The sequence below is a fragment of the Myotis lucifugus genome, unplaced genomic scaffold (genome assembly GCF_000147115.1).
Source record: "Myotis lucifugus unplaced genomic scaffold, Myoluc2.0 scaffold_27, whole genome shotgun sequence".
NCBI classification, from domain to species: Eukaryota; Metazoa; Chordata; class Mammalia; order Chiroptera; family Vespertilionidae; genus Myotis; species Myotis lucifugus.
Genome location: NW_005871075.1, coordinates 7,023,218 through 7,047,603, shown reverse-complemented (window position 1 = coordinate 7,047,603; position 24,386 = coordinate 7,023,218). Strand labels below are relative to the sequence as shown.

At 38.1% G+C, this 24,386-nt stretch overlaps 1 protein-coding gene across 2 annotated transcripts in view; it reads left to right on the top strand.

Annotated features, from left to right (window-relative positions):
- The window catches only part of HNF4G (hepatocyte nuclear factor 4 gamma), a 44,622-nt gene that overhangs the window by 8,037 nt on the left and 12,199 nt on the right, over nucleotides 1-24,386 (top strand). Inside the window, exons 1-4 of one of the 2 annotated variants that reach the window (XM_006086339.3) lie at nucleotides 12,990-13,104; nucleotides 16,918-17,089; nucleotides 20,616-20,710; nucleotides 23,764-23,870. In XM_006086339.3, coding sequence (XP_006086401.2) covers nucleotides 12,990-13,104; nucleotides 16,918-17,089; nucleotides 20,616-20,710; nucleotides 23,764-23,870 — 489 coding nt within the window. Of the gene's footprint in view, nucleotides 1-12,989; nucleotides 13,105-16,917; nucleotides 17,090-20,615; nucleotides 20,711-23,763; nucleotides 23,871-24,386 lie in introns of those variants that run through there. The other variant, XM_006086340.3, reaches the window with a different exon arrangement.

Below are 24,386 nucleotides of genomic sequence, written 5' to 3'. Positions count from 1 at the left end.
TTATGCAAAGAAATAGGAACGTCCTTGAATCCCCAGGATGATCAATCTTCTATCTCATGATTTTTCCAGATGCTAATTCTGCCTTTTAGAACCAAGGAATTGGGACATTATATTTCTATCATTATCTGATAGGCTCTCTAAGTAGCCTCTAACTCCATTGCTGAGATGGCTACTTCTTGTAGAAAAAATTTAAATAATTTATTTCACTTTCTTTTGACCTACTAGTAGATATATACTAAACTAATTGTTTCTATATTTTGAACCCTAGGGATGAACAGTAGTTGAAGATGTGAGGAGGTACCTTTGTGTGTATGTTGAACGTGTGAGGGAGCTTCTATACTCAGTAGTGCTACATAAGCGTACACATGGGACTACTGAACCCTGGAACTCATTTCTTAAAACCTCCCCAAAGCCCATAATCTTGAAGAGAGCCTTACATTTAGTAAAAAGCTTATCAAGACACTTCATTAACATTTACATTGATTATAATAACCAGAAAAATAATTCTGTATCATTTTTCTTAGAAATATCAATAATTGTCACTTCTCTAAGAATTTTCTTTTTTTAAAATGTGGTTTTATAGATTTTAGAGAGAGAGGAAGAGAGAGGGTTAGAAAGATAGAGACATAAAGAGATCAACCAAAGGACTTGTATGTATGCATATGAGCATAACCAATGGACACAGACAGTAGGGGGGTGAGGGCATGTGCTGGGGGGTGGAGGCGGCTGGGGAGAGGTCAATGGGGGAAAAAGGAGACCTATGTAATACTTTAAACAATAAAGAATTTTTTTAAAAAAAGATAGAGATGTAGATGAAGGAGAAACATTGACCAGCTGCCTCCTGCACGCTCCTACTGGGGATCAAGTCAGCAACTCAGGCATATGCTCTGACCAGGAATTGAACCGGTGACCTCTTGGTTTGATGCTCAACCACTGAGGCACACTGGCTGGGCTCTAAGAATATTCTTAGTGTACTGATGTGTGTTGTATAATGAACCATTTAATGGAAGACACTTTATATGGGCTACCTTGAATTCTTAGTAATAGTGATATTTCCTTAAGATACAATCTTTTAGCAGATTAAATTTTTGACTCTTTATTGAAGTATAATATAGATAAAGAAAATGACACATATCTTAAGTGTATCGCTTGATAAAGTTTCACAGCTATACACTCCCATATATCCACAGATTAAAATTTGAACACAAAGATCTGAGTATCTCTGAAAAACCTATGGTGGACACACATTTCACATGGGTTGACTTTCTTTTAATATACTTATTAAATAAAAATTTATGGCGTACACATATACACAATATATACACTATGAAACCTAGATACATTAAGGAATATGAATAGCTAGGTAAGATTATAACTGGAAGGAATTACTGTGAATTTGGTAGACATAGTAAAAGGAAACCCAAGTCAACATTCCATAATTACATGCCCAACCTCTTCTTCAGTGGGAGCGAAGACTCAAGAAATTACAAGATCAGACTGGTTAAAATGGTCATCATGAAAAATGTTTGATCATTTTGTATCCTGAGTAGTTTTGAAAACCTTCCTTATGTATTTCTGTCTACAAACTGTATGCTTTTTATGTTGTCACAGTCATTATATCTGAATGATAACACTAGAAAATAGTGTTTTAGGAGCAGTAGCCTGCATACAGAACAGAGTGCACATGATGATATGGATGAACAGGAGGAAGCAGTAAGTGAAAGGACTGGGACAATGGCCCACACAGGGAGTGATTTCATCTGTATTAGGAAAATTGTGGGAATGAATAGGTAGGGACAAGTAAGAAATGTTTACTTAGGATGAACCAATATGACTTGATTATTGAATTGATAAAAGTAGACTGAATTTGCTATGATTATCAAGATTTTATATTATGTATATATACTACAAGAATAATTTTACCAAGATAAAATTAGGGAAATCATAAAAGGAAGCCTTGTGGTTTGCTGTGGGTAAATGAGCTACATTTTATGTATAAAACCTGAGAACATGGTTGAGCCCCCTGACATTCACCTCTAAGCCAACTAATTCTATAGGCCGACTTGGGTCATTTTATTAACTTCGCAGTAATGAGATTGAAGTTTTTGGTCCCCACTTATATTATTGTGGAAAAGTTTTACTGTGTATGACAGAAAAGCATTCTAGGGGGGAAAGGATTAATAAAAATTAGGGATATAAAATTATAGTAACATTTTATTATGGTATTTTTGAAAAACAAATCAGTATGTTTTTCAAAAATAAATTTATCTTAAAGGGTATGACATGTTTATCATTTCATTTGAGGCCATCATATACCTATCTTTATTAAATGGAGTGCAAATATTTAGTTTGATAATATCACATTAATATATTGTTCTCCCTATGTATATAAAAAAGCTTTAGGAGGGACATAGAGCAGTTCTTGAGTGTATGACTGTCTATATAATCTACTACTACATTTTTGAAATGAAGAAATAGTAACTCATGTATGTATGAATGCATGTATGTATGCATGTGTTACGTATATATGTATTAGCTCCCAGATACTAAAGTTTAACAGTCATAATACATATGTTTCAATGTTCCAGTCAGTCAGTCAACATATTAACTGCTCCTTTTTTTTTTTTTAATCCTCACCTGAGGATATTTTTCCATTTATTTTTAGAGAGAGTAGAAGAGAAAGGGAAAGACAGAGAGAAATACCAATACGAGAGAAACACATTGATTGATTGCCTGCTGTATGTGCCCTGACCAGGGCCAGGGTGGATAGGAGCCTGTAGCCCAGGTATGTGCCCTTAGCCAGAATCAAACCCAGGACCCTTCAGTCCACAGGCCTATGCTCTATCCACTGAACCAAACCAGCTTGGGCTAACATTTATGAAACATTATACCTCTTCAGAACATATTTGGTATATCATTGGCCCAAACTGAAAACCTCCTTGCCTGCATTTTGCGCAGTGCAGCAACTTTGGTATCAGAGTGCCTCCACAATCTTAAATATTCCACTAACTTTTGCTGAGCTTGCAGCAGCAACAAAGATAATGCCCATTGTAAAAGGAAATGCAGAAATAATAGCTGTTGAATGCTAACATGTTCCTTATATCCAGACTTGTTTTTTCCCTACCAGGATACCTATATTCCAGTTAATAATTTAATGCTAATCAGCTCCTTATCTTCTGAAAAGGAGAGTCTGTTTAGAGTCACACGGCAACTGACCCTGAAGGTAAATTAATATATGCAGATTTCTCAGATCACCTCTTAGCTTTTGTCAGAGTATTTTCTTGATTACATTTAAATCTCAGCTGTGCAATCCTCCTTTTATCTATCCAAAGAGCATCTGATTTAGTTATAATACAGTTTCAAATCTTTTTTAGTTTTGCATTTTACATTTATTTGTAGAACTAGTTTTAATAATCTGATGCTTTATTAGCAAATAAACAAATATGAACATGAGCCAAATGATAAATATTATAAAGAATAGTAACATATAGCTCAACTAATTCCACTATTTGGCAAGATGCTGTGTATTTCTGTCCAACTTGTTTAGATTTTATTATAAAATGGAATTTTTTTAGTAGTGATGTGAGTTGTTTGTTTGCATTGATCAGAGTAAAGATGGGTCTAAAATAAGGATTTAAATTGTCTTGGCCTTAACATTAATTGAAAAACAATATGAATGAGTGATAAACTATGGAATAATTATAATTATTTAAGGGGGATTTTAAACATATGCAAACAAGTCTATGAATGTTCAGTTTAACTTAAGAATGGTCAGCAATTATAGGATAGGAGTATGTTTCAAAACTAATAAGAGACTTTTTAAATGTTGGGAATGACTGGTTTAAATGACCTGGTGAGCTCAGTGGTTCTGCTGGTTACTGCATGGTCATCAGCTAGAAGAACGGGGAAAAAAGACAAGCAAAATTTATTTTTGTTTATCTAAAAATGATATGTAATCTGGGCTTTAAGAAAGGATCTGTGAAGTTCTTTGAAAATAGAGTCCGATTATTATAGCCAATTTCAAACATCTTTCTTTCCATGTCAGTAGTAGCAACTTGCTTTGAAGATTGAGACGCCTATTTGTGTTTGTTTTAATTTTTTTATATGCTTATTTTCCCTCATCTAAAGTAGAATGGAGAGGAGAAGAGATTTCTTTTTCAGAGGAATACTGGTTAGCTTAAGACAGTGGCAATAAGGAAAATAATGATTTTTTTAATTGAGGTGTTTTTTTTTAATTTTAGAAATGAAAGGAGGCTTTGCTTAGAATTAATAAACCATTTGATTTGTTGGAGTTCTCCACTTAATGGTTCCCTGCTAACACTGAAACATATGCTGGGTTGATTTGGATTGTCATTCTTTTTCATTTGAACTTTAGTGATCACATGTGTGTAACCTTTGCACTTGAAAAGGTGAAATATGGAAATAAGAGAAACTACAAATGCGCTTTTGAAATTAGTGTTTATGTTTGCTAATGAAAAGTAATCTCAAGGAAATAAGTTTACAGAAAAAAATTATTAACTATAACTGAAAAATAGAATGTTTTAATATTGATATTAACATTTCAAATTATTTTCTTGAAAATAACCTTGATTTTTATTAGCCTGTTTTCTATTTTCAAGCACGCTATGAAGGAATGATTAAGTCAAATATAAAGTTTAGAACAATTTAACTGGTTTAATAGTCTTGCAGATAAGATAGAAATGTTTCTGCTATTATATTGCATAGTCAATAGTAAATTGAGTTGTTTTTTAAAACACTCTGTTGTTTTCATCTTTCGTTATGTTGCTCTGAATAAACTTAAATGCCATATTTCACATGCCAGTTTAGAGAACCATGGTCTGAGAGAAACATTTCTCAAGAACATTAGTTGTGTTATTTAAAATCAACCTTTTATCTGTAAGTAATATTGTCTTTCTTTCTGAGGTATGTGACCTGATTAGGACTAAGAAGGTCCATCTTAGCTCACAAATTATGAGATCATGCCAAAGAACTGTAATATTCTACTCAGCTTCCTGCACAGTGACCTCTATTTAGTGATCTCTGTTAAGAGAGATTTTTAATAGATCTTAGTTTATCATATACTAGAGGCCTGGTGTACGAAATTCGTGCATGGGTAGGGTCCCTAGGCCTGGCCGGTGTTCAGGGCCAATCAGGTTCCCCCACCTCGCCGCCTTCCCGCCTCCTCCTTCCCTCTCTCCCTCAGTGCCCTGCCGCTGCCACTGGTTGCCCACCATGTTCTGCGCCACCCCCTGGTGGTCAGCGCGCATCATAGATTGAACTCCCATTCTCCCGGTCGAACTCCCGAGGGGACACTTTTGCATATTAGCCTTTTATATATATAGATGTTATATTTGGGGGCACAGATTAAGTTTATATATTTCACTTTAGAATATACACTGAGTGGCCAGATTATTATAACCACCTGACGTTTGTAGGCAAATTAGCTATAATTTTGAGCAGAAGTTGCTAGAGGGCCAGACCATTATAAATAGGGAAGCAGGTTGTTTACCACAACAGTAGAAGTGATTTTTTTCTGAAGATATGGGTAAACAACACAATTTAACAGCCTTTGAACATGGGATATATTTGAACGTGAGTGGCCAGATTATTATGACCACCCCATCAGTACTTTGTCGAGCATTGCAAAAAAGTCATGTGGTCCAGTGAATCACATTTCAAGTTGCAGATGGCAGAGTGAGAATTTGGCAGACACAGCATGAAAGCATGCACCCCACATGCATGAGTACAACCCTTCAAGCTGGTGGGGGCAGTGTTATGGTTTGGGGCATGTTTTCCTGGCATGATTTGGGCCCTTTAATTCATGTGGGACAACATCTGAATAGCACAACATACCTAAGTGTCGTTGCTGATCAGCTTCATCCTGTCATGTTGATGGCGTATCCCAATGGAGATGGCTTCTTCCAACAAGACAATGCACCATGCCACGGTGCTCATATTGTGCAGGAGTGGTTTCAAGAACATGAGGGAGACTTTACCTTGTTTAGGTGGCCCCCACAATCACCAGATCTCAATCCAATTGAGCATTTGTGGGACGAAGTTAAAGAGCCATCAGGCAGCTGGTTCCACAACCATCAAATCTCACAGAACTGGACAGTGCTATTCATCAGGCATGGTGTCAGATTCCTCGAATCACCTTTCAACATCTCGTGGAGTCAATGCCAAGAAGAATCGTTGCAGTATTGAAGGCAAAAAGTGGCCCAACGAAGTACTGATGGGGTGGTCGTAATAACCTGGCCACTTAGTGTGTGTGTGTGTGTGTGTGTGTGTGTGTGTGTGTATCCTATCTAATAATAGACAAACATGGCAATTGACCGTATCTTCGCTATGCCTCCCATGGACTTATCAGCGTGATATGCAAATTGACCGCCAACAAAGATGGCAGCTAATTTGCATACTGCAGGCAGGGCGGGACAGTGTCATCCCGCCTGCCCTGCCGCCATCCGGGCCTGCTATCTGTGACCCGGGGCAGCGGGTGTCCATGTGCAACCCAACCCGGGGTGGCCGGGTGGGGCAGCAGTGATCGGCCGGCCCACCTGGGCGTCCCGTGTGTGACCTGACCCGGGGAGTCCCGTGTGCGACCTGACCCGGGTTGGCACCCCAAACCCTGGATTGGCCCTGCCGTGTGCGCAACCTGTGGAGGCGGGGCAGGCACCGAGGGATGGGCCTGCCATCTGCCACCTGGTGAGCGGGCCTAAGCCAGCAGGTGGTTGATCTCCTGAGGGTTCCCAGACTGTGAGAGGGCACAAGTGGGGCTGAGGGACACCCCCCCCACTCCCCCTCCCCCACCAGTGCACAAATTTTTGTGCACCGGGCCTCTAGTGTGTGTGTGTAGCTACTTTGCCTACAAACGTCACGTGGTCATAATAATCTGGCCACTCAGTGTATATGTTACTTATTATAAATTACTGTCTTAAGAATTAGCATGAGGCCTGGCCAGTGTGGCTCAGTTGGTTGGGCATCGTCCAGTGCACTGAGAGATTGCTGGTTGGATTCCTCGTCAGGGTACGTGGCTGGGTTGTGGACTTGATACCCAGGTGGGGGCCAGCAGGAGGCAGCCCATCGATGTTTCTCTCTCATCAATGTTCCTCTCTCTCCCTCTCCCTTCCTCTCTGTCTCTAACATCAATAAAAAATATATAAAATATTTTTAAAAGAATTAGCATGAATATATGATTTTTTTCCAGTTAAACCTTTAGAAATAAAATTAAAAGCACTCATACTTTATGTTAAATGTAAGGTTTAATAATGTAAGTCCCATTTATTTAAGGGTAATCGGTTCTATATCATCTATGCATAAAATTAATATAGTTTTCCTAATAACTAGTTAAGCTTTTAACCTAATGTAGTCTTAATGAATTTACTTATAAAAAGTACTTGAAGCAATAATGGAAAGCTCCCTGGGTGAGATCAATCTGTTGTTTGCCTGAAAATAACTGAAATTTAACATGAAAATATGTAAACACATACCTGAACTGCTTCATGTACCTATGGTTTATACAGTTAAATTGTATAATTTTATTTTGTTTAGTTGCATCACAGACATGCTTCCAAAAATCAGAGTTACTAAATTATGAAAATTCTGCAATCACCATTGAATGGAATACACCAAAAAATACTAAAGAGAGTATCTTTTTTGGGGGTGATATTTGCTTTGGTTATGATGCATAATTCAAAAGTCACTATGGCTAAAATTGTTTCTCTGCGACATTTGCTTTTTCTCCATCTTCCTTTTTTTCCCATTCTTCTCCCTACTCTTGTTTAAGCTAATAAAATATTCTAAATTTAGCCTCATTAATTTTAGAAGTAGAGATTGGGCACAAGAAGGGATATAAATTAATGTATAAAGACAAGTTATCTCATGTTAAAAATTAATACTAGAGAAACTCTGACAGTCTCCACAAAGCCAACTCTGGTTTAACTGGGGGTCTCAACTTCCTTTGCGGAGCACACCAAGGTAGGCTAACTTCCTTAAGTAGCGGGCACCTTTTCTTTTCTTAAGAGCATTAACTGTTTTATTTTACATTTCTCTGATTACTAAAAAGGTTGAACACTTTCCCATGATGTAGTTTATTTCTCCATCAATCTTTTTATTCGATTTTCTTTGGGTAAGAGCATTTAACAGCTCTGCTCTTCCAACACATTTCCAGGTGTACAACACATTATTGTTGACTGTTGCAACGTTGTACAGCAGATCTCCTGGTTTCTTCTTCTTGCTTAACTGAAACTTTATACCCTTTGGTTGATGTGTCCCCATTTCTCCCTCCCCCTGGCTCCTGGCAATGACTGTTCTTTTTTTTTTTGAATCTATGAGTTTGACTACTTTGGATTTCTCAGATTAGTGGATTTACGCACAGTTTTGGTCTTTCTGTGACTGGCCTATTTCACTTAGCATTATGTTTTTAGGATTCATTCATGTTGTGGTAATATGGTAGTGCACTCCTTTTTAAGGCTGAACATATTACATTGTAGAGCCCATTTTCTTATCCATTCATCCACTGATGGACTTCTGTGTTGTTTCCATCTTGGCTATTGTGAATATGGCTGCAATGTCCCCCAACATCTCAGCAGCTTCACATAGTGATCTAGGGTCACTAGTATTTGTCACCTAGCATGTTAATGCATTTGTTCCTGTTATTTTGTAATTTAGTTAAATATTGCATAATCCAATGAAATATGAGTGTAAAAAAAGATACTTTTCTCCTATGAAAACCATGAGAAATACTTTGGAAGTAGATAAAAACAAGTTGATTAGAATACATAAAATATTTTGAAAAAGCATAAAATTCTAGTAGGTTTCAACATTCAGATTGCTTTACAGATAGCTTTGACTTTGTTATCCACTAAAGAAAACAGACTAGAATCAAGGTAGCGTATGGGATTTATTAAACAATTAATAAAGAATCCCAAATAGTGGATTCTTATTCAAACAAAAGGTAGCAATTATATATATTGAAGCCAAATACACTATGAAATGTATTTTTGTGATTCTCTATTTTAATTATATTATTGGCTTAACCAGTTAAGGAAAATTACAAATCCTAGAATTTAAGAAAAAGAGGACTTCTGTACTTTGTAATTTATTGATGTGGGCGGGCGGGTGGGGGGGCAGGCTGGGGGCAAAGAGAATCTTTCCTTTACTAGATGGAAGCTGACTGGATTCTGTGTGTGTGTCCAGATCCCAATATCATTAAAAAGACAAACTTTCCACTTGAGGAGATATGCCTGCTATTTGGATCTTCAGTATTTTCTGGAAATTCTCCAGTTTTTACTCTATAAAATGAAGAAAATAATAACAGTAACATGAATGGCAAGCAGGTTTCATCTTAAAAGGCAGCTCTGATTAATTGCTAGTGGCTACATGTGGCCACTGTGCCAAGATGAACCGTGAGTGGAATGCCGTGCCCATAGTGATCCTGCCCCTGGGCATGGGATGAGGTGGAACAATAACATTGTGACAGCATTGTTCTCTGAGCTTTACACAGCCCCCTCCCCCTTACCCATGGCTTTGCTTTTCACGGTTTTAGTTACTCTTAGTCTGAAAATATAAAAAGGAAAATTCAAGAAGTAAAAAAAAAAAATCATGTTTTAAACCATGCTGTTTTGATCCTGCTTTCCTGCTCTGTCCCTTTGCCTAGCATCTCGTTAGTCATGTGGTAACTGTCCTGGTGATCAGATTGACTGCCATGGTATCCGATTGCTTGTCTTTGAGTAACCCCCATTTTATTTGATGATGGGCCCATTGCCATTCACATAACTACTATAGTATATTGTTATAATTGTTCTATTTTATTATTAGTTATTGTTCATCTCTGACTGGGCCCAATTTATAAATTAAACTTGATCATAGGTATATATGTATAGGAAAGAACATAGTATTATATAGGGTTCAACACTATCCACAGTTTCAGGCATCCACTGGGGAGGGGGGTGGTTCATAGAATAAATGACCCACAGATAAGGAGGGGTTAGTGCATCCACATTTTTCTTAGTGTTTTGCAATCTTATAAATGAACTAGAAGCCTGGTGCATGAAAATCCTTCACAGGTAGGGACCCTAGGCCTGGCCGGTGATCAGGACCGATCAGGTTCCCCCCCTCCCTGTCTCCTCCTTCCCTCACTCCCTTAGCGCCCCACCGCTGCTGGTCACCTGCCATCAGCGCACATCATAGTGATCGAACCCCCGTTCTCCTGGTTGAATTCCCGAGGGGACACTTTGCATATTAGCCTTATATATATATATAGACTAGAGGCCCAGTACATGAAATTCATGCATGGGGGGAGGGGGGTTACTCAGCCCGGCCTGCACCCTCTCGCAATCCGGGACCCCTCGGGGGATGTCCAACTGTTTGTTTAGGCCTGATCCCATGGCAGTCGGACATTCCTCTCACAATCCAGGACTGCTGACTACTAACCGCTGGCCTTCCTGCCTTTCTGATCGCCCTTAACCACTCTGCCTGCCTGCCTCATCGCCCCTAACCCTCACCTGCCTGCCTCATCTCCCCTAACCACTCTGCCTGCCTGCCTCATAGCCCCTAACCACTCGCTGCCTGCCTCATCTCCCCTAACCACTCTGCCTGCCTGCCTCATAGCCCCTAACCACTCTGTCTGCCTGCCTGATCGCCCCTAACTGCCTCTGCCTGCCTGCCTGATTGCCCCTAACCACTCGCCTGCCTACCTCAGCCTCCCTAACCGCTCGCCTGCATGCCCCTAACTGCTCACCTGCCTGCCTGATTGCCCCTAACCACTCTGCCTGCCTGCCTCATCACCCTTAACCACTCTGCCTGCCTGCCTGATTGCTCCTAAACACTTACCTGCCTACCTCATCACCCCTAATCACTCTCCTGCCTGCTCCTAATTGCTCACCTGCCTGCCTGATTGCCCCTAACCACTCACCTGCCTTCCTGACTGCCCCTAACCACTCTGCCCGCCTGCCTGATCGCCCCTAACTGCCTCTGCCTCAGCCCCCACTGCCGCAGCTTTGTTCAGAAGGACATCCAGAATGACATCCAGAGGTCATTTGGCTGTCCGGTCTAATTAGCATATTAAGTTTTTATTATTATAGATTGTTCTCAAAGGCAACTTGATGGGATGGTGAATACACAATACAGTGTACAGGTGATGTGTTGTGGAATTGTGTACCTGAAACCCATATAATTTTGTTAACCAGTGTCAACCCCAATAAGTTCAATAAAAAGGAAAAAATGAATGGTTCTCTGCCTTATATATATTTTTAATTATATTTTATTGAGTTTAGAGAGGAAGGGAGAGGGAGAGATATGAACATCAATGATGAGAGAGAATCATTGATCAACTGCCTTCCCATGCCCCTCCCTACCGGGGATCAAGCTACAAACCTTGCCAAGACCGATTGGCGACCCATCTCCCAGTTCACAGGTTAACATTCAACCATCTAGCCACACAGGCCGGGCTCTCTGCCTTATATTTTTCTTCTTTTCCTTCTGTTGCAACACTCCCATTGGTGACATCTCTCAGCACTAGTGAGTTATTACCTAGACAAGAGAGTGCACACGATTCAATCCTTTGGTTCACAATGGAAACACTTTTGTGTAAGTTCACCAGAAATGAGAACCACTTCATGCACATGAAAGCCACGGGATTTTCTTGCTGTCTACTGCTCCAAAAACTGAATAACTACTAGTACAGTTAGTCTTCACTAAAGAAAATCAGCCCATAAAATGTATCCTGCAAATATTATTCTCACTAGTAAGAGACTACAGAATATGAAGGCCAGAGGGCTATTTCGGGATCACTGTTTGATTCAGTGACTTGCGGCTAAGGTGACTCTGCCATTGTCTTCACAATTCTTCATGTGGTTTTGAGTTTAAGAGGCCAGCCTAGCCTGCCCAGGTGAAAAATACAATAATTTCTTTACTAATTTATTTACAAGTTTTATGGTTTTAAAAAATTGAGAAAGAAATAGTACCTTATAGTAATCTTTAACAAATGTAGAAATGAAATTCTGACTTCATAGTGTAACCGTGGGTGGAACCTTTTCTTAGAAGATAAAATTAATAAGTGTATTCTCAGAAGTAAAATATAATCATTGAATACTATCTTCTAAATGCTCTTTGTCACATATACACTTAAAAGATATCGGGTGCTATACGGAAGTTAGATATAGAGGGTTGGTGATGAGATTGTGTAGATCCACACTGGTGAGGGAAGGCTTCATTTCAGGTTAATACCTAGAATATAATAGGCATCAGAAGTCTAAAGAAATGGAACCTTATTCATGTTACAATTATTTATTCAATGCTTCTGCCCTTGGGAGGTTTGCAAACACCCAGGGACACAGACTCACACATTGATAGTTAGAGAGAATATGTTAAAGGCCTTATTAAGGTTATGCCCAGGTTCCTACTGAAATATATCTTAAATCCCTGTCATTTCAAATTACAAGCTTGTTTTATTACAACATAAACAAAGTTAGCTTTACTGTATGGGTAAGAACACTTGAAATTGTTAAGAGCTTATGTTAAGTGTTAGCTTAGCGTTGTGACTTATCACATTTACGGCGGTAAAGTCCCATCTTGGGGAACATGTAGTATGTGATTTCAGCCCCTTCAATAAGATAAATCTTGGTTCAATTACAATTTAAAACCTGACACTCGATTCTCTTTTCTATGTTGAATCCTCTTAATGACATCATTTATTATCTACTGGAAATCAATCTAGGAAATCAAGTTAGTCCACTAAGCACTTCAGGTAAGGTGATTTCATGCAACATTCCAAGATTATCACAGGAAATTGCTTTCGTATGCCATAAAGCAGAAGCCCGGAGCCGAGCTGGCCTGCTGAAGGAGCTTACAGCTTTACGGCTCCGCCCACAGCCGCTCTTGAGTCACTCAGTTACAGTTAACTTGGGGTTATCACTCCCCGATTGAAAGCCTGGCAGCCCTCACACAGCCCGGGCTTGTGGAGGCCTTGGATGTGTGTCTCTAAGTCAATGATGAGGGTATCGGAACCGATCCTGGACATGGATATGGCAAATTACAGTGAAGTTTTGGACCCAACGTATACAACCTTGGAGTTTGAAACCATGCAGATTCTGTATAATTCAAATGGTGAGTTCTCATCTGCTTATAAATATATATTTTTAAGTAAGTATAGTGGGAGAAGTCAGAGTGAGCTTCCCAGGGTGGTAGTCCCAGGCTTTAATGCGAGATACATTGGGACTCACATTTTAAAGCCATACATCTGAGCTTCTGGACTTCATCACAAATTTTAAATTAATAATGTTCTGCCCATTCTATGTTTGCAATAGAAAAAGCCTAGCTATGCTTAATAAAGTAACCTCAGAATTCTGTCATGGCCCAGTTAGGTAAAAAGAGTTATTTTGTTTACTGTAAATCACAGTAATAAGTAACATTGGCAGATTGGCTGTAAAGTATATTTTCTAGGCAACATTTAGAAGACAAATGGGACAGAGTTTCCATAGAACACTGGACAGTTTTCCTAGTTGCCCCCTACTTCATTATTCCAGTTCTCATTGCCAGTGAGAAACTGCATTGAAAATTACTACCAAGTTTTTGCATTTCACACAAATATGAAAGGAAATAAAGGTTTATATTATAACCCCACTTGACAAGCTAATGTTTAGCCTCAAAAGCTCTTGGTATGCATCTACTGTAACATTTTAACTTTAAATAAGACATGAGTTGTTTAGGGTTCAGGTCTTTTTATAATACAGCTTACCATTGACTTTAAATTTATTTTTTAAGTAAAAATATTGTCTAAGATCAGTTATAATTGATAGAACTCTTAAAACCTAGTAATTATGTGTAGTGTGGAAAATGTGTGTGTGTGTATGTGTGTGTCTGTGTGTTTAGTTCAGAATTGAGAATGTAACATACTCAGATTATCTTAATTTTCTTCTATTTTGTATTATTGGTGGAACAAGTATTACAAATTGTCAGAAGATGAATTCTGAAATTTTAGCACAAAGAGAGTTAAAATGAACCAATAGTGCAAATCTTAGAAAGTCACTGTTTCGGTTCCTTATGTTTAGATTTGATGAGAGATATTTAACAGAGTATTATTTATTTCAGTAGAATCATGATTTTAAAAAAAAGACTATCGATTGCTAATAGTAGAGATAGGCATATCATAAGTATTTACTAAAATAATTGACTTTTCAAAATGTTTTTGGACTTGTTTTTTTCTAATAATGTTAATAACATATGAGTATGACATTAAACTTAAAGCTGCTGAAGGAGCTTACAGCTTTACGGCTCCGCCCACATCCGCTCTTGAGTCACTCAGTTACAGTTCACTTGGGGTTATCACTCGCCCATTGAAAGCCTGGCAGCCCTCACACAGCCCGGGCTTGTGGAGGCCTTGGATGTGTGTCTCTAAGACAATGATGAGTGTTGAATTTCTTCGTATTTTCATATAATCATAGAATGCTGTCAATTCTAAAATACTTCTAGCTGCCTATTTCTAGTATCTATTTTGTTTATGTTACAAAAAGAAAAATTCTTACATTTGAGTACTATAAGTCACATGGTTAACCTTAAGCATATTCTTATTATTTTTTTAACTTGATGAAATTACACATGACTAGAAACCCGGTGCACGAAATTCGTGCACGGGTGGGGTCCCTAGGCCTGGCCTGCGATCAGGATTAATCAGGTTCCTTGCCTCCTCCTTCTCTCGCCGCCCACGCACCGCCACTGTACAGTTCCCTACCTCCCCGCCTCCCTGCTCCTTCCCTCGCCACCTGCGTTGGCCCACCACCCACCCCCGGTTCCCCGTCCCAGCCCAGGGCCCAGCCCCGATCTGGTGATCAGGACCTGCCGGCTGGTGGGAGGGACCTGGGAGGTAGGCCACCGGCCCAAAGGAGGGAGCCGGCCCTCAGCCTCCCTGGGAAAGGGGCCGCGTCCACCACCACCCACCCCGGGATCCCCATCCCAGCCTGGGGGCCCGGCCAGGGGGAGGGACCAGGATGTTGGCCAGCAGGCCCCATTGGCGATTGGGGCCTGCAGTCTGGGAGCAGCTCCTGCATTGAGTGTCTGCCCCCTGGTGGTCAGTGCGCATCATAGCGACTGGTCATTTGGTCGTTCTGTCGTAACAGTCGCTTTGGCTTTTATATATATAGATTATATCTGTCTACTCAGAAATATTAGTAAATGGAAAATTTATGTTGTTACAGAATGTACTTGGGACATGACAACCATTCATTTTATCTTTTGTTATTTTGGAGATGTAGTAATGAATTGTTATGTTAATATTATACAATTATATAAATTAAAAATATTACCTTATATATTCAGTATCTTTTAAGTACATAAAGATTTTTTAAGCCCCATGTAGTGGTTTTTTTAAAAAAATACATTTTTGTTGTTATTTAGAGGGAGAGGAAGGGAGAGAGAGAGGAAGAGAGGAACATTGATTGGCTGCCTCCTATACACACCCTCACAGGATTGAGCCGGCAACGCATGCATGTGTCCTGACTGGGACAATGTCCAACTAACTGAGCCACACAGACCAGGGCAAGTACATACAGATTTTTAAAGATGTAGTCAACAACATTAACTCATTTAAATACTTAAGTAAAATCATCTGTGGATTTTTAAAGCCTCTTTCTTCATAACTATATAGTAGATCCCACTTTATGCCAGGCACAGTTCTTAGAGCTAGAAGACAGTGAGGGTGGATGAGACAGATAAATGCTCCGCCATCACAAAGTTTGTATTCTACAGACAGAGATGGATAATAAATGGGCAGACCATTACAGAATATAATTTAAGACAATAAATCAGTTATTATTATTATTTTTTAAATAATTAGAGTTCTAGGTTCTACTTGAAGGGAAGATGGGAAGTGACTCTGGGAGGTTCAGAGAATATTTCACAGAAAATGAGCGAGTAGAACAGAAACTGGAAAACCAGTTGGAAGATATTTGTGATGAAGAACTCTCCTTCCAGGCTGAAGGAATAGCAAGTGTAAAGGCTCTGAGATAGAAAAAGACTTCAAGGAGAAAAAAGGCCACCTTGCTGGTGGTCAGTGAACAGGGTGAAAAATAGATAGTACTAGATGGTGGAATGGGAGAGGTGGGAAGGGGCTCTATCCACGGAGCTTCAGAAGCCACGGTGTTACTTACCTGTATCTAAGGGTTGGATGCAGAAGGCTGGTAAGATGTGGCTTTCTTATACCAGGAGCGCTGTGGGGCTTTGGAGTAATGAACAGTAGGGACCAAGGATGAAAGGAGAGAACTTGGACAGAAGGCTATTGCAATGACCCAGGGGAAAGATTATGGTCAATTGGATAAGGGTGGCCATTGTAAAAAGGAGAAAAGTTATGGATTCTCTAAGTATTTTAAATACAGACTTTACTATTGGATTGGGTATGAGTGATAAGGAGAGAATCCATTGAAGACCCGTAGGTTATTGGCATTAGGTTCTGGATGGTACTGTAGACCTGTATGGAAGACTGAAAGAAGAACATGTTCTAGAAGGAAAATCAAGGTGTTCTGTTTTATACATTAATTTAAAATTCCTCTTAAATGTCAAAGTAAAGTTGTTAAATAGGTATTTGGGCATTTCAGACTGATGCCTGTGGGAGACATAGGGGCTGGAGATAAAATTTGGGGCTGTTAATCATACAGATAATATGTAATGTTGTGGGACTAGCTAAGCTGCCCTTGAGAAAGAGTGTGGTTGGGGGACTGAGCCCTGTAGTGTCCCAGTGTTTAATAGTCAGAGGGGAGAATGGATGAAGACTGGCAGAAGCAGCCATTGGTTCAAAGGAAGCAGTTTGTGGGGCCTCCAAGAAGCCTAGAGTGGACTGTTTCAAGCCTCTGAATATTTAGTTGGGTGAGTTAACTAGAAAGACTCAGTACTGACTCAAACTCTACTCCACCCTCTTTTTTTGAACAGATAGTTCTGCCCCAGAGACGACAAGTATGAATACCGCAGACAACGGGGTCAACTGTCTGTGTGCCATATGCGGGGACAGAGCCACAGGGAAGCACTACGGAGCGTCCAGCTGTGACGGGTGCAAGGGCTTCTTCAGACGCAGCATTCGCAAGAGCCACGTGTATTCGTGCAGGTACCTGAAACGCTCCTTTTAGCAAAGGCATCTGCAGAGGTGTTTCAAAAGGCATGCAAGAAGGGAACACAATTCAAAGCTTTTCTATTTCTGTAGCCCTAGGAGCACAGTCTGTAAGCTGCTTTAAGAATGAGGATGTTTGAGTGTGTGAGCAGGACGCGAGTTCACCAAGGTGGTTCTCTTTTATGAAACGTCCAGAGTTATTGCAACGTATATAAAAAATTCCACATACTTATCACTCAACTTAGACCAATATAGTCGGAGCCCAGTGGACACCTCCCCTGAAGGCTTTCTCTTTCTCCCCTCTCTCCCAGAGGTGACTGTTGTCGGAAGTTTCCTGTCTTTTCCTGGTATTTCTTTATTGTTTTACCACATGTTCATATGCCAATAGGCATACTTAAATCTGCATTTCAATGGCTTTACAGTTTGCATCCTTTTTGAAGTATTGGTATTCTTTTAAGCATCATTGTATCTTGAGTTTTTTCAAACAAAATTATAAAAGTACGGTTGACTTTGGTAGCATTTTTTTTTAGCTTTTTTAAGTTAATGGATGAATTTATATTTTCAGTTATAAAATTTTAAATCTATTTCTTGTGCCACAATTTTGCCATTGAATTTAACATTTTTATCTAAAACTATATGTTATGTGTCCCACATTTCTAGTAGGCTGGCTTTTCTGTTTGAATATCTAGTCAATGTCATAGCACAATTGAGGGTTAGATATGTCACAATGAGTGTTCAGAATGACAGTTCTTGAGTGCAGATTGTGCCTGGGAAGAAGTTAATTCTTTTCCAGTGTGATGCCATTTGATTTCTAAGGGTGTGGAAAAGTTAATACATAACTCTCCAAATATTTAACTAGTGTTTTCTAGTAATTTTTCCAGGAAACCTTAGTATGTAAAAAAATGTAAATCATTCACTTTAACACCTTTTTGGTAAACAAAAAATAATATTTAGATAGATCTTGCTTTTATAAACAGCAAAACTCCAAAGATAAAATGTAGACCAATGTAGATTTCCAAAGTCATCAACAAAAATAAATACAAAAAAAAGGGAAACAGTACTTTTTTGAGTCATGTGTTCTGTTAAAGGTGAAATCCATAGATATGAAAAATAACAGTCCAAACAACAAAATCCATCAAAAACTTTTAAGAATCAGAGTTTATCCGCAGCATAAAGGGCTTTCAAGATTTCCATGCTTCCTATCTGAGAAAAGTAGGAAAGGAGTGTTACCATAGCAACTTTTAGAAATTCAGAAAAGATTCCACCAACATGTAGAGTTGACTCACACTTTCCCTTCATGAGTATTGCTACCACCTTGGCCTTCTTTACATTTTTTGCTCTTAAGCAAATGCTACAATTCTCCATTTGGAAAATTGTTATATTGATACAAATTTAGGATCATAAAGGTTTTTTTAAACTCACATTTTGCTGGTTTTAAATTTATCCATTCTCTTAGGTTTACTAATTTCATTTTCACTCTAACTCTTCCATCACACTGAAGTTGGATTTACCCTGTCAAGCACTTTAAAATACTGTCTCATTACTTCTCACATTAGGTTATTTATTATGGTTGTCTGTAAACTTGTATGTGTACCCTACTAGATTATAGTTTCCTTGAATGGAAGAGATAGATAATATTTTTCTGTTTAATCCCTACACCAGGATCTTATACACAGTAGGTGCTTAATACATATGTATTCCATTTTGCATTAGTTTAATGTTAATTGAATGTGTTCTCCTGCTGTGATTGTTGGTAACCTGGCCCTCTCTCCTGAGTCTCCTCAGCCATGTATTCTCAAATGAACAATGATTTTTTTCCTCATCCAGGAAGTATGTCTCTCTTCCAGCTCAGTTCATCTATAATAGGCTTTATACTCATTTCATATTTAGTAGCCATTCATATTTTCTAGAAGAAATATTTTATATAGGTCACAAAATATATTATTTTATTCTCATCGTTACTAATCAACCACAAGTCATCAGAGATATACGTATGGATAATATTAAGCCAGAATTTTAAAGAAATGTTGTTGCTTACTATATGTTTAATATTTGTCCCAAAGTCTTTAAAGTACATTCACATAACAATCTCTTACAGCAAGCCCTCCCTATCTTACAATTGTAAATTAACTGGGGTGTGTGTGAGTGGGTGTTCAATTACATTGCCAAATCCTATCAAGAATGGTGGACCTGGGAATCAAGCTTCAGGTCTAATTCCAGAAATGGTACTCCTTTTTTTTTAAGTGTACAGTTCAGTTTTTTTTAGTATGTCCAAAGAGCTGCAATCATCACTACAATCGATCACTACATTTTCATCATCCTATAAAGAAACCTCTTACCCTTTAGCAGTCACTACCCTTTCCCACCAACTTCCTCTCCACCAATATGAGGCACACAGTAGTCTACTTCCTGTGTCTACACATTTGCCTCTTCTGGACATTTGATATAAGTGAAACTATATACTATGTGGCCTTTTGTGTCTGACTTCTTTCATTTAAAATAGTGTTTTCAAGGTTCAGCCAAGTCCTAGCATGTATCGGAACTCCATTCCTGTTCATTGTTATTTATAATATCCATTGTGTGTGGGAACCACATTTTAGGTATCTATTCATCAACTGATGGGCATTAGGGTTGTCCTCACCTTTTAGATATTAGGATAATGTTGCTGTGGACACTTGTGTACAAGTTTGTGTGTGAACATATGGTTTCTTTCTTTTGGGTTGATACCTAGGAGTGGAATTGCTGGATCATAAGATAGCTCTATGTTTAACTTTTTAAAAAACTGCCAAACTTTCTTCCTAAGCAGCTGCAGCATTTTATATTATGACCAGTGATGTGGGAAAGTTCAATTTTTATGCATCCTCATCAATACTGGTATTGTCTGATTTTTTTTCCTAATTAGAGCCATTTTAGTGGATGTCAGGTGACATCTAATTGTGCAGAGACTACTCAGTGCTGTTCTTGACATGCAGTTGGGCATCTATTTAGAGTAAACTTTAATTGGATGTGAAGCACATTTAAAATGAGTTGAAGAATATTTACAATGAGAAAAGCATGAAAGTGCAGAGGAATGAAGTTCTGATATAGTCTCCATTACACCAAAAACCTTTAGCAACAGGCAATTGAGATTTATATGTCAAAGATGCTTAAACTAGGTTTGGCTTTCATGACTCATGATAGAAATGACCATGCGCACTGTCATTCAGTTTTATTTTATTCTAAAGGCTACATGGGAGGTGAGGCTTGTATTCCCATGTATGTGCTGATCATGGTTTTATGTTAGAAATGATAGCAGGAGGAAAGCTACAAATGTTCACAATCTGGAAAAGTCAGTTTATTGTTCTTTTTTTTGTTTTGTTTTGTTTTTGAATTATATATGAGCGTTCAGTTAATTGTTCTTATACATTCTTTCTATTGGGCCAAATTTGGGCATACTTATTTAAAGTCTATTTGTCTGTTTCTTTGCTTCTTTCCATAAATAATTATCTGAAAAATTAATATATCTTTTTTTTTAATATTATAGGTTCAGTCGGCAATGTGTTGTTGACAAGGACAAAAGAAATCAATGCAGATATTGTCGATTAAGAAAGTGTTTTAGAGCAGGAATGAAGAAAGAAGGTAACATATGACATAATAATGATATTTAACATTATCGATGAAGAGTGTTATACACACATTCTCATTTCATCATAATAACATTTTCATATGAGTTCTGATTTTTCTTAATGAAGAATCTGTGGTTCCTTGAGTTTAAGGATTTACCCAAGGAACTAACACCCAGTTTCTATCTGATGACTAAACCAGATGCCATTTTTTTACTGCTGTGTTACACCTGTCAACAAAACTGTTGTCTAAGTAACATTCCAACATCTTGTTCAAAAAATAGATGGCCAATATCTATTAATCAGTTGAAATTATAACTGTATTTTTAAGCACATTTTTACTGTTAATAAGATTGAATACCTTTATTTTATAAACATTAACTGAACAAGGACTGTGCATGCATTCATGTATTTATTTAACAAATATTTATTGAGCACTGCTACTTTCCCAACACTGTTCTGGATGCTGAGGTTTCAGTAGTTAGCATAATAGAATATTTCTCCCCCTCGCAGAGCTTGTCTTCTATTGAGGAACAGAGACATAGAATGGATACTCTATTTTAGTGTGAACAGTTTCATTTTGAATATATTAAATAATCTGGTTATATTATCCTACAACCTAAGTAAGGTTAATTTAGAAAGGTATTGAACACATTTAAACGTTTGGCAGGCAATAGTCGCTATAAGATTTATGCATATCAGTTTTTTCCACATTCCTGTGCCGGTCATATACACAGAGATAGTTTTCAGAACTATTTCATAAACTATTAAGACATTAATGGAATGAAATCACTATTCTTTAGAAATGTAAGATGTATCAAACCTGTCTTGAACATAGCTGGTTTTTTCTTTTGACACTAAATATTTTAAAGAGACCAAAGTTTCAATAGTTTTGTTCAGGTTGCTAGTCTCAAAAAAGAAGGCAAATGAAAGTTCCCAGAGTTAAAGGAGAGGCACTTTCCTATTTAAAAATGACTTATGCCTGCCCTGACCAGTGTGACTAAATTGGTTGGGCATCGTCCTCTATACCAAAAGGTTATTGGTTCTATTCCAGGTGAGGGCACATACCCAGGTTGCAGGCTCAGTCCCTGGTAGGGGGTGTGCAGGAGGCATCGATCCACATCAATGTTTCTCTCTTCTCCTTTCCCTTCTTTCTAAAAATCAATAAACTATTTTTAAAAATGGTTTATATCTAGTCGCATATCAGATAGTTTATGGGTTGATTACATACTTTTCCCATCATTTTCATCCATCTCCACTTGCAGATCACCATCCTTTATTTCCTTTAAGAGTTTTCCCCTTTTTTATATGAATTATTTTCAAAAATAGTGAAATTATATCATCTACTATTCACAGAATAATACATTAGTATTTTCTAAATACATTAGGAAGTAACGTTTGGATTTTAGCGTGGTTATGTTTCCCTTATTTACAATGATAGCATCATATCCAGTTTAAGGTGGAAATATATATAAACATGGTTTTCTGTTGAAAACTTTAGCAGTAGGAAGGTTACAAATGTCCATGATATATTTTAGCATTTTTTTTTAAAAGATTGATAATGTAAGTTCAATTCATAAAAGCATAACTTACATTTTTATTTTTATCTCCATAAATGTATTTCATTAGTTTAGGCTGAAAGTCAATGATAATTTCTGCAAAAAAAAAAAAAGAAAAAAGAAAGAAAGAAATGAAAAAAGAGAAGGATAAGCTACCAGTAAATAAGATTTTAAAATAAAATATTGATTTATTCCAATTTAAAATCTACTCACTCTTAATGGCAAAAAGTTCAGTGTTTTCTCTTCCAAATTAATAAGTTGATAGTTAATAGTATGTTTTGGATAGATAGTAGATTTTAGCATAGAAATTCATGAATTTTTAAAATATAAAGTTGTTTATTATAATTATAATTTTAGAGAGAGAGGAAGGGAGAGAAAGAAAGAGATAGAAACATCAATGAGAGAGAAACATAGGGATTGAGCCCTCAACCCGGGCACGTGCCCAGACCAGGAATCGAACTGGTGACCCCTTGGGTCATGAGTGGACACTCAACCACTGAGTCACATTGGCTGGGCAGAAACTAGTGAGTTTTTTAAACAAAAAAAATAACTGCATTAAAAATTATGATAGTTCAATGTTTTATCCTCCCAGCAGAACAGGGCAGAGCATTAACTTAAATAATTTAGGGGCTACAGGACTTGTTTCCATCCTTTTTGATTAACAGAGATAATTTTACCTCCTAAGTTTTGAAATCCAACTTTTAACATGTGACCTCTGTTCCTCTTTGTGTGACAAATACACAAGTCAAACCCCCTCTATTCATCCTTATTAGTTTTAGGAAATTTTATTGCGAATTTTAGTTTTCAATAAGGAATTTGGGGATACACATTTTTCTTTCTTCCTCTACTGAAAGAAGGTCGATCTAGCTCTCTCTGAGAAGACTTTTCTATAATAGGGGGGTTTCTTCACCTTCCCAAACGCTGCGTTTCCAGCCCCAGTCTTCTCAGGAGAGACGCCTACCTGCTGTGCCTTTGGCTTGATTCATGTTGTAAACTTTTCCAAGAACATTGTTTCCTAAGAGATCATAAGATTGCAATCTTAAAATCACCACAACTAAACTAAATTTTCTTTCCATTTTTGCTCATGGCTTAGAAGAATAAGAAAATGGAGGTTTCAACTTGACTCATATCTCTGATAGTGAAGACACTCTTCTCTTTGACCTGGTCAATCTCATGGGCGATAGATACTCTTCCTCCAGTTACCTCACGGTTTTATTAACTCTAAGAGTTTGGAAAACCATCTTACCGAAATACAGCACGCCTGAACTGGCTGACCCAACACTTTTTTAACATGCATGCCGTCATGAAATCCCAACAGGCAATATTTTTTGAGCTCAAGTGACAAGCCTGGCTCTGTCTTCAAAAGTGACACAGAATGAGAAGTGTCTTCAGTCACACTTCTCTACATTCCCAGGTCTTTTAGAAACATCCCTTCTCACTTTCCATACTTTATTTTGTGACACGTAGTGAAGAGAAGCGACCAATAGACATTGTGATTTTTCTCCCCTAGCTGTGCAGAATGAACGTGATCGAATCAGCACCCGAAGAAGCACTTTTGATGGCACCAACATCCCCTCCATTAACACGCTGGCACAGGCAGAAATGCGGTCTCGCCAGGTACCCACCTCGCACCAGCATCCCACCCGGCTTATAGAATCAAATGGACCAGCATCCCACCCTGCTTATAGAATCAAATGGCTGTTTAGGTGTAATGCTGAAATAATCTAACTTTTTTTCAAATGTGCTCATTACTAACCTAAATCACGTTTATGCAAATCCAAGAGTTTTACTTTGAAAATATTGGTTGAACTGTTGACTTCAATGTGATGTTTTCTGGACCAATTCCAATTTATGAATGGGACGATGAAATGTATTTCAGTGGAAGGTTGTACAATATACATTTGTTTACAAAGTTCATTGTGTGTGGCACAGGGCTCTGGGGGGAGAATCTCGTTTTGTTGGTTGAATGTGTAAAATCAGTTATCACAACTTTTGGGGAGTTTGGTTGAGACGGATCATCAGAGCTTCCTTCCGTACAAACAGTTTCTAGACTCAAGAACTCACCTTGGCACCTGCTTTGGAAATAGGTGTTTAAGGGAAGAGCCAGATTTTGAAAAGTGCAAGAGAAAGTTG